This window comes from Tursiops truncatus, chromosome 3 (assembly GCF_011762595.2).
Source record: "Tursiops truncatus isolate mTurTru1 chromosome 3, mTurTru1.mat.Y, whole genome shotgun sequence".
Taxonomy (NCBI): Eukaryota; Metazoa; Chordata; class Mammalia; order Artiodactyla; family Delphinidae; genus Tursiops; species Tursiops truncatus.
In genome coordinates, this window is record NC_047036.1 from 104,991,935 (window position 1) to 105,008,192 (window position 16,258).

A 16,258-nucleotide genomic window follows, 5' to 3' on the forward strand; every position below is an offset into this window, starting at 1 on the left:
GCTATTATGGATTTTGTTTTCTCAGAGAGAAGGAAGTCCCTGCCAAGATAGGACAGAATAGACACACTGCTCCCCTGTCATTTGGCGGCAGACATTTTTCCATGCTTCACGTTTTTATCCTGTTCCCCACTTTTAGAGCTGTGCTTTTTCCTGAGTTAAAATCCTGGAGTCCAAAGCATAACATTTGGGTTTCTTTTAGTGGTTTTATTTACCTTGAGCATAACTTTTTGTTTTTTTCTGGTACTGCCTTGCAAGGATGTCTGGACAGACAGGTTGCCAAGCTGTCTTGCCAGCCTTCAGTGGAGCCATGAGGAGGCCCAATGATTGTCCTATAGCATTTCTTTCTCCAAAGTTTACATCTTTAAGGAGTAAACTAAGTGACTTGGCTTAGTAAAGCTTCTTACAAGTTAAAAATAGAGTATCTTTAAAAAATACTCTGCTCTAAAAATAGGTTTACTCATGTGTACCTTTGCAGCACACGTCTGATTTTTGCTAAATAAACTTGGTTCAATTACTCCAGAACTTTTCTAATGCTTTGTTGAGTGGTTGATGTGAAGACTTTGCCATTGACAAGCCTAAAGGTGTCTAGAGTCTGTGAAACTAAATTTGCAAGAGGCCCTTTTCCCTAAATACATGCCAGAACCAGAGTTAAGGAGAAAAATATCAAAGGGTTCTCAAGATTTATCCTCTGCCCTTAAATAGAATCCCATCCAGCCTTGGTATTGTTAGTCCTCACACCCTATCATTAAAAACTATGCAAAGCCTTGTGGAAAATGTTTGCTTTTCAGCCTCTTTGCTGTTGCTTTGAAGTCCGCTTGGATTCATTATCATGCACTTGCCCTTGCCCTGTACCCATTTGAAAAAATGCAGTGCTGACCTACATTTTGGACTCTGGGTCTGGCATGACTTGAGAGCCACATGGGAAGTGGCTGCTGAGACTCACAGAGGGTACCCTGCTTGTGGCAGCACTCTGGGTAGGCGAGACCCCGGCTTCCCCTCCCTTGGCAGAAAGGGCTCCTTCTGCTACAGAAAGTCCCTTCAAGTCACCTTGCCTGGTCAGAAAGAAACTTGGCTGGCCTGATAGCTAGTCTTGTGTTCCATGGAGCCATGATGATTTTCTCTTCTCAATTCCCTCCAGCAACTCAGCTTCCCACCAGATCCAACTTACCTAGAGCATATCCTTATGCCGGGACCACACTGTTAGGCCATTTTTTAAAAGACAATAAAGTGAATCTTTTTTCTTACTATTTAGTAGCCCTTCTTCCCAACAGAGGACAAAACCCCATTTAATAAAAATTTTGTGTTCGAGAACTCCCAGCATCTCTACCATCTCCTGGCAGGAGTTCCCCAGGTTGAAGTTGAGGACACCTCATTTCAGTAGCTCAGACTTTCCCACATCTAAGGAGGACTTTGTTTATTTAGCTACATAACTTTCTAAATGAGGAGCAGTGATTGCCATTCAGCTTTGAAAAGAGCAGATACATGGCTGAAATTAAAAATTAATGTCAGTGTGAAAGCCAAGAGCATTAATATTTCGTTTCAAGTTTGCTACAAAGTTTTCTCTTTGAAATGGGGAAAGCATATATCTTATTTTAATTGAAGATAGGTAATTTACAATGTTGTATTAGTTTCAGGTGTACAGCAATGTGATTATACATATTCTTTTCCAGATTCTTTTCCATTTTAGGTTATTAAAAGATATTGAGTATAGTTCCCTGTGCTATACAGGAGGTCCTTGTTGTTTGCCTATTTTGTATATAGTGGTGTGTACCTGTTAATCCCAAACTACTAATTTATCTCCCCCTGCCCACTACCCCCTTTGGTAACCGTAAGTTTGTTTTCTATGTCTGTAAGTCTGTTTCTGTTTTGTAAATGAGTTCATTTGTGTCATTTGTTTAGATTCCACATATAAGTGGTGTATGATGTTTGTCTTTCTCTGTCTGACTTACTTAATGTGATAACCTCTATGTCCATCCATGTTGCTGCAGATGGTATTATTTCATTCTTTTTTAGAGAAAGCATATATTTTAATTCCCTAATGATGGGCTGGGAACTCACACTAGGGCAGTTCATCTTCTCCCTTTCCTGGTATCTTCTAAAGTGCTATGTGTGCCTTTAGCAAGGACTAGGTGTAAAACATGCTTTTCATCCCAAGCTCATAATTTTATTTTGTTTTTGTTTTTGCTATTTCTTTAAACAGGTCATACTACTGTTACTACTATAATTTATCTTAATGCTTTTCATATCTGTAATGGTACAATTACCAAATAAATGTCAAATCCAAAAAGGATATCATTGTAAACGTAACAAAGCCTATCTGAATCAACTGTGTATTTCCACAAGGCACTGACTAATCTATTTTATGCTCCCGCCTCCTGCATGACAGGTGCCAGGATGAGTGTCCCGTTGGCACCTACGGAGTTCGCTGTGCAGAGACCTGCCAATGTGTCAATGGAGGGAAGTGTTACCACGTGAGCGGCTCCTGCCTCTGTGAAGCAGGCTTTGCTGGCGACCGCTGTGAGGCGCGCCTGTGTCCAGAAGGGCTCTATGGCATCAAATGTGACAAGTGGTGTCCCTGCCACCTGGACAACACTCATAGGTGAGGGTCAGCTGCCCCTGGAATGATGTGTCCTATTAAAGTTTTCACCGCAGTGTCCACTATTTAGAAGGAGGGATTTGCAGAGAGATTTCCACCCTGAGACCCTTCTTGCCTCTGGGTCATCCAGGGCAGGAACCACTAAGTAAACAGAAGTCTTTTCCACTTAATGGAACAAGTCAGAAGTGCTAAAATTGTTAGATGGCCGTGGATGGATATGAACCCCTATTCTCTATTAATGGCCACTAGAAAATATTAAACTTGCTGAGGTTAGTAGAATATATCCCTAAGAGAGCGACATTCCCTTAGAAGCAAAGATACAATGAGAGACATAGGTTAAGCCCAGTTTAGTATGTAAAACTATCACAAAATGATTCTCACTGCAGCCTCTTTTACTTGACGTCTGCCTAGCCAGGAAGTGTACTGGTGGAAGTTTTGTGACAGTGTGTCACATGTGGTTGTGAGATATGTGTTCAGAATTGATTACTTGGACATAGAATTCATAGAGGTCTTTTGGCTCAAAAATTTCTCGAAGAATTTATGAACAGGAAACCAAGATCCCACCCACTTTTCTGTACCTTGTTTGCCCCTGAAAATATCTATCCAACCGTTTCTTCCTCTCCCTCCCCCAAGGACCAGATACATATCACTTAAAGTTCTGGGCCTCGTTTGCATACTGCTGGAAAAGTTGAGTTTGAGAAAAATGCAGTGCATTGTATAGCAGTTCAGATGACACCAGAATTACCTTCATTTTCGTTCAGCACAACTGTTACTTCATTTATGTTTCTGAAAGGTAACTTGTGACCACGTCAAATCTCAAATGCACAAAAGTTAAAAGTAAATAGAAGCCTGTAGTGGGTCTCTTCTTTAAACCTTTGTTGGGAGCCAAAAAGAAAAAAAAAAAGAAAAGGACTCTGCACTCTGTGTGTGTGTGTGTGTGTGTGTGTGTGTGTGCTGAAATACATTTTAGTGGGACATATCAAAGAAGTGCATTCTTTTTTTTTTTTTTTTTTTGTGATACACGGGCCTCTCACTACTGTGGCCTCTACCGTTGTGGAGCACAGGCTCCGCACGCGCAGGCTCAGCGGCCATGGCTCACGGGCCCATCCGCTCTGAGGCATGTGGGATCCTCCCGGACCGGGGCAAGAACCCACGTCCCCTGCATCGGCAGGCAGACTCCCAACCACTGCGCCACCAGGGAAGCCCAAGAAGTGCATTCTTAATGTGTCTCAAGCAACTTAGTAAGCTACTTTAGTCAACTTCTGGTTTTCTTCATTGGAAAATATTGCCACTCTTTACATGACAGTTTGGGGAGTAAAAATGAATAATCTCTGCAGGATTTTGTTTTTCAACTCTTTAGTGTTGAAGGAGCTGGCAGGATTAGGGACAAGTCATAAGTTTGGCTCATTAGTTTGGCTCAAGTCATTAGTAATGGCTGAGGACTTTTTAATGCCAGTGTGCTGTTTCGTTGTATACAGATGCAGCCTGAAATCAAATAGATTAATAAACCTATACAAAGGATCTCTGCTATGAGAAGGATTGGAGAAGCAGAGGAAATGTTGATTTTGTTGGAATTAGTTACCATATTAGTAGCTGCAAGGTGCAAGTGTACAGTTTTTAGGTTGACGTCAGTACCATATAATTTTGACATAGATCATGTGTACCTAAGCATGTATGCTTTAACAAACAAGTACATGAACTTATTTGATAGTCACATAGATCAAAAGAACACTAAAATCTGTCTAATAATGTATAACAAATAATCAGAAGATTAAAAAGCAATTAGCCTATGAAGTGGCTTCTCTAGATAATGACAGCTATTTTTTAAAATTAGCTTGTACAAATTTCTGTTAAGACCAGTTGAATGTTGATTATATGACTCTGCCTTTTTGAATTCACAGTTGAAGCCACCCATCTATTCTTATATCTTGAACTTCTATGTAAAATTCCTAGAAACACAAGGTTCCCTTTGAACCAAAAGGCATAGAATCTTTGTATTAATTGAAAGTCTAACTTACCATTTAATCAGGCAAGAGTGTAGCTTACTATTGCATAATACATGATGTATATTTATCCTAAAAGTCTTTGTCATAATTAATGAAATAACTAATGCACACTATCAGTTTACAGTGTCTTTAGGTAAATTTTTAGTTCTGTGGATATGTCTGTATTGACATATATTGAAGCCGTATATTTGAGTAAGGGTTTGTATCAGTTAGTTTTGCTGCATAAAAAAAAAACCTACCCTAAACTTAGTGGTCTAAAACAACAATTATTTGTTAACTGATGATTTTTTGCTTGATTCTTTGGGCTGGGCTCAGCTTGGTGGTTGTTCTGCTGGTCTGCCTATGTTCAGCTGGAAGATCAACTAGAGGCTGGAATTCCTGGAATTCCTCACTGGAATTCCTCACTCACAAGTCTAGCATTTAGCTAGGTGATGGGAGTGACTGAGCCATATGTCCCCAGCATCTAACAGGTTAGCCTGGGCTTCTGTAAGTGGTGACTGGCTTCCAACAGCAGCAAGAGAGAGGGCAAGCCCCAACATGGAAACACTTTTCAAACCTTTGGTTATTGTCATGTTTGCTAATGTCCTTTTAGACAAAGCAGGTAACACAACCAAGTCCAGATTTGTTACACTCCACCTCTTAGTGGGAGGAGTTACAAAGCGTTTGTAGCCATCTTTATTTTGCAAGCTATCGTAAGGTTGAAATGAATTTAAATATATTTATAAGTGATATTAGTATTTTAAATTACAGCACTGTTATAGAGCCTAAGGACACTCTCTGTGAACTGGACTTCTTAAAACTAACTTTTATAGTGGAAATGATTTTGAACAGGAAAACAAAATTCAAGATTCACTGAGATTCCACATGGGATATGTATATTAGCTCTTGTTAATAAGGACATTTAATAGCTGTGGGCAATCAGGGTGTGCCTATTTGCAAATGCCACCTAATTGTCATATATTTGAGCATGAATAATATCTAAGGAAATGAATAAAAGGAAGTTCAATGATTCATTCTATTTTAGCCAATATTATATAGGATACCTGTAATAATTTAACTCTTAAACTGAAAAACTTTACTAGAATATTTTTATCTAGTTATATATGTGTAAAAAATGGTAGATATTCCTATCTATGTTTAATCCGATCTTCATATTACACAGAGCAATCTGTTCTTTAGAAAGAAATCAGGTAGGAGGATATTACCCTTCAACCTCCACTCTGCTGCTCTAACGACAACACGTAAATCTCATTACCAATTAAGCTGCCTGCGTGAGAACCCATCAAATGCCTCCAAAGTGCTCTGGCTTCCTACATATAATTACAAATTGCAGAATACTAATTTTGGTGTCAATCAATTTGAGAACCAGTGTGCTGCACTAATACTCAGTGGGGGGCATTGAATATCAATTTCTCTGCCTGCCTCTAGCTTAGTTCAATTCTCTGTCCCCGAATTGTCTATTCTGCTTAACATTTATATCTATACCATGAATATTATTTTCTACCTTTTAATGTAGAATAATATTTTCTATCAAAATATGTCCTTTTTTTAAATAGTATCTTAAGGTGAACTACTTTAACCAATCCATCACTTGGAATATTTCTTTTCTTTTTGTCATATGTAGGGCCTTTCTAAAATAAACTTAAATTTGTCCATGCTTCTTGCACAATACAAGCTTTTATTGGTCCTGCTACCCCTTTTATCCTTGCAGTTTTAAAATTTAAATTTTAGCAATTCTTTTTCATATATAGACCTCCTAGCAGGCTGCTATCAAACTTCCTTTTCCTTTGGTGTGAAAACAAAGAAAGAAATCTGGGTTCAAGTTTGATTCTGCCACTACCTGTGCAAGACTTTGAATAAATTCCTTTCCAGGTCTCTCTTCCCTCATTTATAAAATGGAATCATACCTAACACTGTGAGCATTAAATGAAATCATGTACATGGATTGCTTAGCATGGTGTTAGCATACATTCAGTGCTAGTCTGTGCACCTGCTTACAATATCATCATAAATGTCACTTAAGTGACTGTCTCCTGCAATTAATGGTGATTCCTTTTAAGTCATAAATTTGACATTTAAAAAACTAATTTTAGGGGAAATCTGGCCTTTGTATGCAGACATACAGATTATAATTTAACATTGCTGGATGACTTCGAGAGATCAGGGGAAGCAGATTTGTGTGGGAAAGCACGATCCCTGGAGTCAGACCCCACCACACATCAACTGTTGACAGTTTCACTTGTTCGCTTGATCAGTGCTTACCGTGGGCTACTGTGCCCACGGCCAGGTGACAAAACACCCTGAATTCTTGTCCTCATGGAGCTGGAAGTCTAAATGGGAAAGAAGACAGGGGAAGGATTATAAAAATAAACATAAGATTACAGATTGTGATAGGTGAGATGAGCAGGGTGCAGTGAAAGAGAATAATAGGAGAGACCTAACTGAAACATGAGTGGTCAGGGAAGGCCTCTCTAAGTAAGAGAGATTTAAGCTTAGCCTGGAAGGAGAAGATGGAGAGAGCTAGGCCAGGAGTGGGGAGACAGCATTCCTGGCAAATGGAATAGCCCATGTGAAGCCCTTAAGTTGAAAAACCTCAATGCTCTTACAAACTAAAAGAAATCTATTGCGGTTGAACATAGTAATAAAGAGAGAATAACGATGAAAGAAGAGGTCGGAAAGAAGGCAGTAGCCAAATGATGAAGGCCTATGGGCTATATTTAGGGTCATCATATATCTGGTGTCACAGGAACTGTTTGGTTTAGGCCTATTGCCCTAATGTAATTATTAGTAACTCCCTCTTCACTCTTAAAAATGTCCTGGTTTAGACAATAAATAATCTTCACTCTAGCTGTATTAAACAGTATGGATTTTATTCTGAGTGTAGGCTTCAAAGAGAGTCTTTGAAGAATTTTAAGGAAAATGATACCATATGATCTACTTTTTAGGTGATGAGGCATGAGTGAATGCAGGGAAGAAAGTCGGAAGGCTATTCAGGAGTGTAGGAGAAAGATGACCTTGCCTTGGAGTGGGATGGTGACACTGAAGATGGAGCGATGTGGATAGATTCAAGACATATTTTGGAGTTAGAATGGTTAGGTCCTAGTGATGAAGTTAATATGGGAGATGAGGGAGAAGGAGTTATCAAGGATAACTGTGAGGTTTTTAGCTTAAACCACTGAGTGGCTGGTGGTGCCATTACTTCAGTGGAAAGCAGTTGAAAGGAAACACTGAGTGAGGAATGAAGAAAGGGAAGAACCAGAGCTCCGTGTTTGATGGTTAAATTTGAAAAGTCATGGAGATGCCAGGTATTTTGCCCAAGGATAAATAGCAGATAATTAGATCTGAGTAGTTCTAAGTTCATTTGAGATTCAAACTCTTATCTTATGAGTCCAAACCTTATATACCCAAGAAACCATCTTAAATGTAGAGTTGTGCTTGAATATTTCTTCCTGTCATGTTTCCTGAGTAATGCTTGTGACGGATGCCTAGGCCTTTGCTTCTGGGCACTTAGTCGCCATAGGGACCTAAAAGTATATTTAAATAAATTTCTAAAAATGAGTAACAAACTATCTAACCCACAGGCCTTTTCTTTAAGAAAAAGAGATAGGAAATGAGATTATGGGGTGTGGCTGAGACCCTCACTTGACAGATTAGGATGTCAGGCACAGGGAGGTTATGTGTTTTCACTGATGTTGACCAGGTAGTGGGAGAGCTGGAATGTACAGTCTCAGTCTTCATCCCTTCCAGGTCATGGTTTTTTTTGCAGAAAATCTATGAACAGTCCTCCGGTGAGAGGTCATTTAGCAAATGTCTGGATGAAACAGTGGGTTTTGTTGTTGGCCTGAGTTAAGGGGAGGGTTTTATCTCCATCAGGGGAGAAACACCATCTTCAACAGTCTTTCAGTTGTGAGCAGAGCTAGTTTGATTGTTCAGATTTTCCTTTGGCGAGAAGCACATGTGTTTTGAGAGTTACAGAGCACCCTGTTGTGTGAGCCTCGCTAACCCGTGCCTCTTAGCGCAGCTGATGTGTCCATTTGCTATGGGGTGACAGCTGGCTGCCCGGCCCATCAATGCGACTGCTGTTTCAGGTAGAGACAGCTGCTCCGCCACCAGGTATGGGGAGCCGAGAGAAGAAATAGACTAAAAAGGTCGCTGCTCCAGGAGTTCCTTGGACATCACTCTGGTGAACTGACTTGGTAGTGTTCATTGGATGGAGTTCTTTAGATAGTCTCCTCTAGTTGACATCTTATCAAATTAGTGCTTTCACTTTACAAAAATTAAAATGAGTTGCAGACAAAAGGACACAGTTGTTTAGAGTCATCCTGCTAGAACATGATGCTGATTTCATGCAACATTTGTGGTACCAATCAGGTTTCAGCCGATTAATTAAATCATACCAAGACTGGGAATGAAGTTTAAATGATCGTGCATGGAATTACCCACACATTTAATGATCATGGCTAAAGCAACATTTGCACGGGCCTTGGGTGTCATGTTTACCCGAGAGTGACTTGCTCCTTTCATCCACGTCTCTCAGCTGTCACCCCATGTCTGGAGAGTGTGCCTGCAAGCCAGGCTGGTCAGGACTCTACTGTAATGAGACCTGTTCTCCTGGATTCTACGGGGAAGCTTGCCAACAGATCTGCAGCTGCCAAAACGGGGCTGACTGTGACAGTGTGACAGGAAAGTGCACCTGTGCCCCAGGATTCAAAGTGAGTGGCTTGGGCTGTGGAGGAAGGAGATAAGGGGTGCAGCTTGGAGCATATTGATACCATGATTTATTTGACCTTTTCTGAAGTCCAGTGAATGTGCTAAAAATCAATCACATCATTAACAAGAAAGAAAATGAAGAGAAAAGTAATAATAAGAGAAATACTTACCTGAGAATGATAACTGGGCAAGCCGGTGAGACTATAAAGTGGCATTAATATTTAATTATTTAATTAATATATGTCATGAAGTAAGATGTATTTTAATTATTCCTTATGTAATTATTTTATCATGTTTTATAGGTAGCAAAGAAATTTTCCAAGTAGGATATGTATTATTGTCAACCGTTTTTGTTTTAATTCCATGCAATTTGAAGGTGCATACTACATCGTTAGCATTTATTATATATTAATATCCAAGGATTAGTAGTATATAAGTTTTTCAGTCCCTTTGAGAATCTAGACCTTTCCAATATGCCTATAAGCTAACAGGAAAGAATTTTGCCTAGTTTCCAGGATTTCTTAGCAACAGATTAGAAATTTTTGTTTTGAAGGAAAATGGGTTGTTCTTGAGTTATTTTCTCCCCTTTTTGAGAGAACATTAAACTGTGAAGAATGTTGATGATTACTCCAGAGCACATAATATAGAATGAGTGAGTCATAAAGTCTCAGAGCTGAGATCTTTACAGGATTTTCTAACCTGTGTCACAATTCTTTGGTTGAGCCCTTGAATTATCCTTAAGAGTCTTCTGTTTTTAAAGGAGGGTGACCTCCAGTCACCTTTGGTAACCAACTTCTATGTTTAAAAGCTCTCTGTCAGATAATAAATTGAATCATGCTGCTGGCTGAGTGTGTTCTATTCCTTTGCCTCACCCGCTAATCGTATTACATGTTATACAAGGCAGTCTAGGAAGCATTGCAATTTAATGTATAGTTCATATTTATGTTTATTGACAGTAATTGTACAGCTACAGTTTGTTGTTCTATATCTACTTGTCTGAGCAAGGACAGAGGGTTTTGAATTTATTTGCTACCAAGGAAAACTAATGAAGGCAGCAGGCTTTTTGGGGGTCCTATTCAATACTGTATCCTAAATATAGGCCAGCTAGCATTGCCCTTGAATCTGTACAATTAGTATAGTGGTGATGTTATAATAACTCTTAAAAATACAATGTGTTAAAATTAGAGAGGGACTGTAATTAGAATGGACAAGATATATTTTTGTTCATTTGTGTTGGCCTTATTTCATGTGGTAAAATTGCATGCATTTTCCTATTTGCGCCCATCTAGGGAATTGACTGCTCTACCCCATGCCCTCTGGGAACCTATGGGATAAATTGTTCCTCTCTCTGCGGCTGTAGAAACGACGCTGTCTGCTCTCCTGTGGATGGGTCTTGTACTTGCAAAGCAGGTGAGTGGGTGAATGAGTCTGTTACCTGATCCTAGTCCTGTTAACTCCTAAAAGCACAGGAAAGAAACTTTAACTAGGATTCTAGCTCCAGCTGTGCAGAAATACGGTGCCTGGACTCAGCAAGACCCTTAGCCAGGGAGAGCTCTCCTGCTTTCGTGAGTCAAAGGGAGAGGCTCACATGAGATTATCTCTGAAGTCGCTGCCAGCTCCAAAAGTCTGTGAGTCTCTGTGCTTTGGTGAAGCGTAAGCAAGCAGACATGTGTCCATTCCCCTAAATTGATTGGCCTGGAGTCCTGACAAGAATGCAGCCAAGCACCTGATTGTACGTGGGGGCCGGATCGTGTTTATTCACAGTTGCTGCAGCAGCCGGCATCCTGGATACTCACTGTTCATGGTTCATGGGCTCCTGCTTTAAAGATGGGGTTGTTCTTTCAAACGCAAACTTTCCTTCTCCCTCCCATATAAATATTTCATTTGCTGACCTGAACAAAACTCAGCACCCCACAATGTGCATCACTGCGCATTAGACAGTGAGTGATGTACGTTGTGCAACTTCACTTCATCTCTCTTCCCCCAGTAGCCCGGTAGTGCTTCTCAGCGTTGGCATCCTTGACAGCTGTGCGGGTGCTTTAGCTCATTTCTGATAGAGGCTTTACATGGCAGAGCCAATGCTCCCTGAGCTGTGGCAGGGGCACTTCTGTGCACCTCTGAGATGTTTCTCAGGTGAAGAGTGGCTTGGAAAGGCTGGGCAGAGCTCCCTGCTGCCTTTGTTTGCTCACGTGCCCTGGCACTCTTGTCGTGGCAGGCTGGCACGGGGTGGACTGCTCCATCAGCTGTCCCAGTGGCACATGGGGCTTTGGCTGTAACTTAACATGCCAGTGCCTCAACGGCGGAGCCTGCAACACCCTGGATGGGACCTGCACCTGTGCACCTGGATGGCGTGGGGAGAAATGTGAATTTCCCTGCCAGGTATGACCCAACTGGGAGGGCCGGGAGGAGCTGATGCCAGAGGGTTAGCTTATTTTTGCAGACTTCATGATTTAAAGTGCCTGGTAGTGAACCAAACCATAGTGACTACTAGAAGAATTGAGGTGTTTCAACTCAGATTGGATACAGGATAGGAAAAGGAATAGATGTGGAAACTAGTTAGGCAGCTTTGTGAGAATCCCTCCCTTCCTCTCTCTCCTGGTTCCCGCCACCATTCCCCTCTGTTTTCTCTATTCTAATATACCCATATCTTCGTGGCAGCCAGTAACCAGCATTTGTCAAACACCCAGTGTATGCCTGTCAACTCTCCAAATATTGTGTTTCCATTATAATGGAAATCCTCCAGGCTTTGGGGTGGAAAGTGGCAGGACATTGAAAGGGGGTGGTGATGGTGTCACAGAAAGCCTCAGTGAGGTGGGGAAAGGTTTGGAAACAGCTGCCTTTTAACACAGATATCTCTGAAGTAACACAAATCTCCACAGATTTCCATGGTTCAAGGCTGACTCTGTTCCCTTGACCTACTTTGGAGGCACCCATCATCAGAACCCCTGTGCCGAGTGTGCCGCAGGCCAACAGGGTGGGCAACGGGTAGTGCATTCTGTAGTAACAGCCCATTTCACTTGCTTCCTCTCACGCACGGGGCCAGTTTCCTTCCCTCTTTTCCATTGCTCTCTCTCCCTACGCTCCCGAGCCATTAAGCATTCTCTCAGTGGTGTGTGTTCTCTGCCTCCCGGGGATCATCTGATGGTGAGGTGACACCATGACCCCCTGAACTGGCCCCCTCGAGGGGGTCCTTCCACAGAGCGCTTTTCTCCCTGGGCTTCCTCCTCATTAAGTGCAGCCCATTTGGCAGCTAGAGAGCATCTCACCGGAGGCTATTCCATGCCCTCCAAACCCCTGGGACAAAGTTAGCTTAGCTTTGCCTCCTGTCATCCACCAGTGAACAGATTATCAGTGCTCTGAGGTGGGCTTGAAGATCACCCTTCACTCCCAGTCTGAGTGTGGACAAAGCAAAGCCCCCAGTCCTTTTTTTCGTATATTATTAGATGCATTAATAAATCAGCAAAGGCTGAAGATGGTTTAGTGGCTCACACTGTAGCAAAGCTAAATCCTATAAGCCAGAACAAACATTAGTAGAACCTAAAAGTGTTTTTTTAATATTTTATTTTAGTAAGCACTAGACAAATGATTATGCCATCTAACACCCACTACCTGTTTAATGCTGGTTCTCGGTGCCTCCCTGTTGGTAATTTTGCAGCTTGGTGCTGTGGGAGGTTTGTAGTACTCTCCCTCAGTCAGGACCTGGCAAAAGAGCAGGGCTTATAAATGCAGAACTTTCATTCCTCTCCCACAAACTAAATGATCACGTCCGTGAAGAGTCTCATCTCTGCTGGACCACCAACGCGGACGTGCATGTGAAAACATTAAGGTCTGGGAGGGGATGAGGGCGGGGGTGGGGGTGGGGGTGGTGCCGACACACACTGCATCCTGGCTCAGGAGGTTGAATCAGAATGTTTCATGTGGTTTCGATGGCATCATGGAGAGGAGGATGCTAATTAGGAAAAGTGACAAAAGATGTTAATTTCTCCTAGTTCTATGTATCTCATTGGCAATTTATGGAAATGAGCTTCATCATTAGAACTGTTATTTTTTAAATTTTAGGCTTTCTTTATGTGGGTCAGGGACTTCCCTTTTCACTAATGAATAGAATGCCTTGTAGGAGAATAAAATTCTGGAGCCGTGTATGGTGGCAGATGTTAACTTATTGTGGTGATCATTTCACAATATAAACAAATATTGAATCATTATATTTTAGACCTGAAACTAATAAAATGTATGTCAGTTATACCTCAATGGGGGAAAATAAATGCCCTGTAAGGAGTACTGAAATATTTTATAAAAATCTTTAGGAACAAAAAGACAATATTTTTATGAGTTGTGGCTCATGGTAAGATAAATATTATTTTAATTAATTGGCATGTTTACCTATATTTGGTTTGGCATAGTTGGTTCACCGTTCGTATGGTAGACATAAACTAAGGTTTGAGCGATTTAAAAATGCTTACCTCTTACAGCCTAGCCTATATTTGGGGGGCCAAGAAGACATGGGAAGAGGTGATTGTAATGCACGCTGCTGAGAGGTGTTTGGGAGGGGAGGGTGCTGTTTCTGAAACGGCTGACTGAGGTCCCTCTCATCTCCCACCATGGGATTCCCATCCCTCATTGCTATCTTCCATGCAGGATGGCACGTATGGGCTGAACTGTGCCGAGCGCTGTGACTGCAGCCATGCAGATGGCTGCCACCCCACCACGGGCCATTGCCGCTGCCTCCCCGGATGGTCAGGTGAGAACCAAGGGCCACTACTTGAAATGGGAAACTACTTGAAATGGGAAACACGCCAACTTGTGCCTAGCGCTGTTCCTTGCTACTTCAGAGAAACATGCACAGGTCAACTTTTCAGAAAAAATTGAAAATATGGTAAAGTCTCCAGGAAGCGGACAAATTTTTACCCAAGAAGTATTACTGCTAGGCCTAATTAATCTGTAATCCAGGGATGACTTTTTGTTGAATCAGGCAAGAGCAATTCTCTTGAGCCTTCTGGTATGGATGTTACGGAAAAACCTGAACGAACTTTTTGGCCAACCCAATAAGCTATCAGAATTCACGTCATCAAGAAGGGAAAACTGAATTGCTGTGAAGAGTTTAGCAAGACCTCTGTGGTATTTTTGAGCATTGAGGAAAGAATGATTGAAATAAACCATAAGAAAATAAGTTCACCTCAGTGAGGCAAAACTATTAAATAGTTTTATGGTTAATATGCAAATATTAAAATATTTATTACTAGAAATATTTCTTACAATAATATTTGTCTTAAAAATTCATAATATGGGGCTTCCCTGGTGGTGCAGGGGTTGAGAGTCCGCCTGCCGATCCAGGGGACACAGGTTCGTGCCCCGGTCCAGGAAGATCCCACGTGCTGTGGAGCAGCTGGGCCCGTGAGCCATGGCTGCTGAGCCTGCGCGTCCGGAGCCTGTGCTCTGCAACGGGAGAGGCCACAACAGTGAGAGGCCCGCGTACCGCAAAAAAAAAAAAAAAAAAAAAAAAATTCATAATATGATTGAGGACAAATTTTCTAACCACAAGGTAGAAGTTTCTCCTTATTTATATGGCTTCTTGGTTTCAGCCAGGAAGTTTATCAAACTAACAGTGGTCTTGGGAGAAGAACCATGTTTTTACTTAGGATATATAGACTTGGGAGATGGCACTAAATGCTCAAGCAAATTGGGATCTTGCTCTTCTTTTTGATACGTCAGTTCAAGGGTGTTCTAAGAAGACAAAAGAAGACAAAAAATAGAATTTTAAACCCTCGTTAAGAAAAATTACTAATGGGAATGCAATAGGAAAGTTATCAGATATTGGAAAGAATGAACTGAATATATTGATGAACATTTCTTCTGTAAGTAAATTGAAATGTTAAATGCTGATTGCCAACTTAGAGTGAAATCCTGTTAAACTGGAGACAGGATTAGAGGTAGATAAATGCACCAAAACTTTCATTTAAAATTATATTCTCATTGGAAGTCATTTGTGTGTGCCTTTGTATATATTTGTGTCTAAATATATTTGTATATATATTTAGAGAAGAGAGGGGGATTTGTAAGACAGAGCTGCTTCCATATTGGTGATTCTTCAGTATCCTCGAGAATAGTTTTTTAACTTGTCCTCTAAAAGAGAAATTGATGGTAACGAGCCCAGTATTCTCTTCAGTGATGGTTCATATTTTCAGAAGATGGGTCTTTCAGAGAAGACTCTTAGCCTGCATACCAGAGTTGTCATGTTGAGGAAATTATGGAGTGGCCTTACCTTTTAGCAAAAATGCACACAAAGAAGACTCTAGAGAAATAATAATAAGTAATGCTTATTGAGCGCTTACTGCAGGCTTACAGCTCTATGAGGTAGAAAATATTATTTTCTCCTTTTTACAGATGAGGAAACTGAGGCAAAGAAAAGTTAAGTGGCCTGACCCAGAGTCCCAGAGTCAGTAAACATGAGAAATGGGATTTGCACCAATGCTGTCCCACCGTGTAGCCAGCTCTCTTAACTTTTACACCCTACTGCCATGCATGGACTTAGTCCAAGAAGTGCTGGGGGGAGAGGGAAGTTACGCTGAGATTTATTTTCAGCATGGATGAAGACTTCTGAGAATTATATGAGAGGACCATGGTGCTCAGTGCTGATAACTAGCAACCTTTTTATAGATAGGTAGGTAGGTAGGTAGGTAGATAGATAGACTCACATATCATAGAATTCACCTATTTAAAGTGTAGAATTCAGTGGTTTTTAGTGTATTCAAACAATTGTACTGCCATTACCACTATCAATTTTAGAAGATCTTCATTACCACCCTACAACAAAAACCCTATTAGTACCTATTAGCAGTCATTCTGCATTTACTCCCAACTCACCCTTCTACACCCTTCTCTCTACTCTAGGCAACCACTAATCTACTTTCTGTTTCTGTAAACTTGCCTATTCTGGATATTGTAT

General features: G+C 41.1%; 1 protein-coding gene across 4 annotated transcripts in view; it reads left to right on the top strand.

The window, feature by feature from the left end:
* MEGF10 (multiple EGF like domains 10) overlaps positions 1-16,258 on the top strand; it is a 372,223-nt gene that overhangs the window by 323,485 nt on the left and 32,480 nt on the right. For all 4 annotated transcript variants that reach the window (XM_073802466.1, XM_073802464.1, XM_073802465.1 and 1 more), the window contains 5 exons: positions 2,387-2,599; positions 9,140-9,314; positions 10,602-10,722; positions 11,528-11,691; positions 13,951-14,053. In XM_073802466.1, the coding sequence (XP_073658567.1) occupies positions 2,387-2,599; positions 9,140-9,314; positions 10,602-10,722; positions 11,528-11,691; positions 13,951-14,053 (776 nt within the window). The remainder of the gene's footprint in view (positions 1-2,386; positions 2,600-9,139; positions 9,315-10,601; positions 10,723-11,527; positions 11,692-13,950; positions 14,054-16,258) is intronic.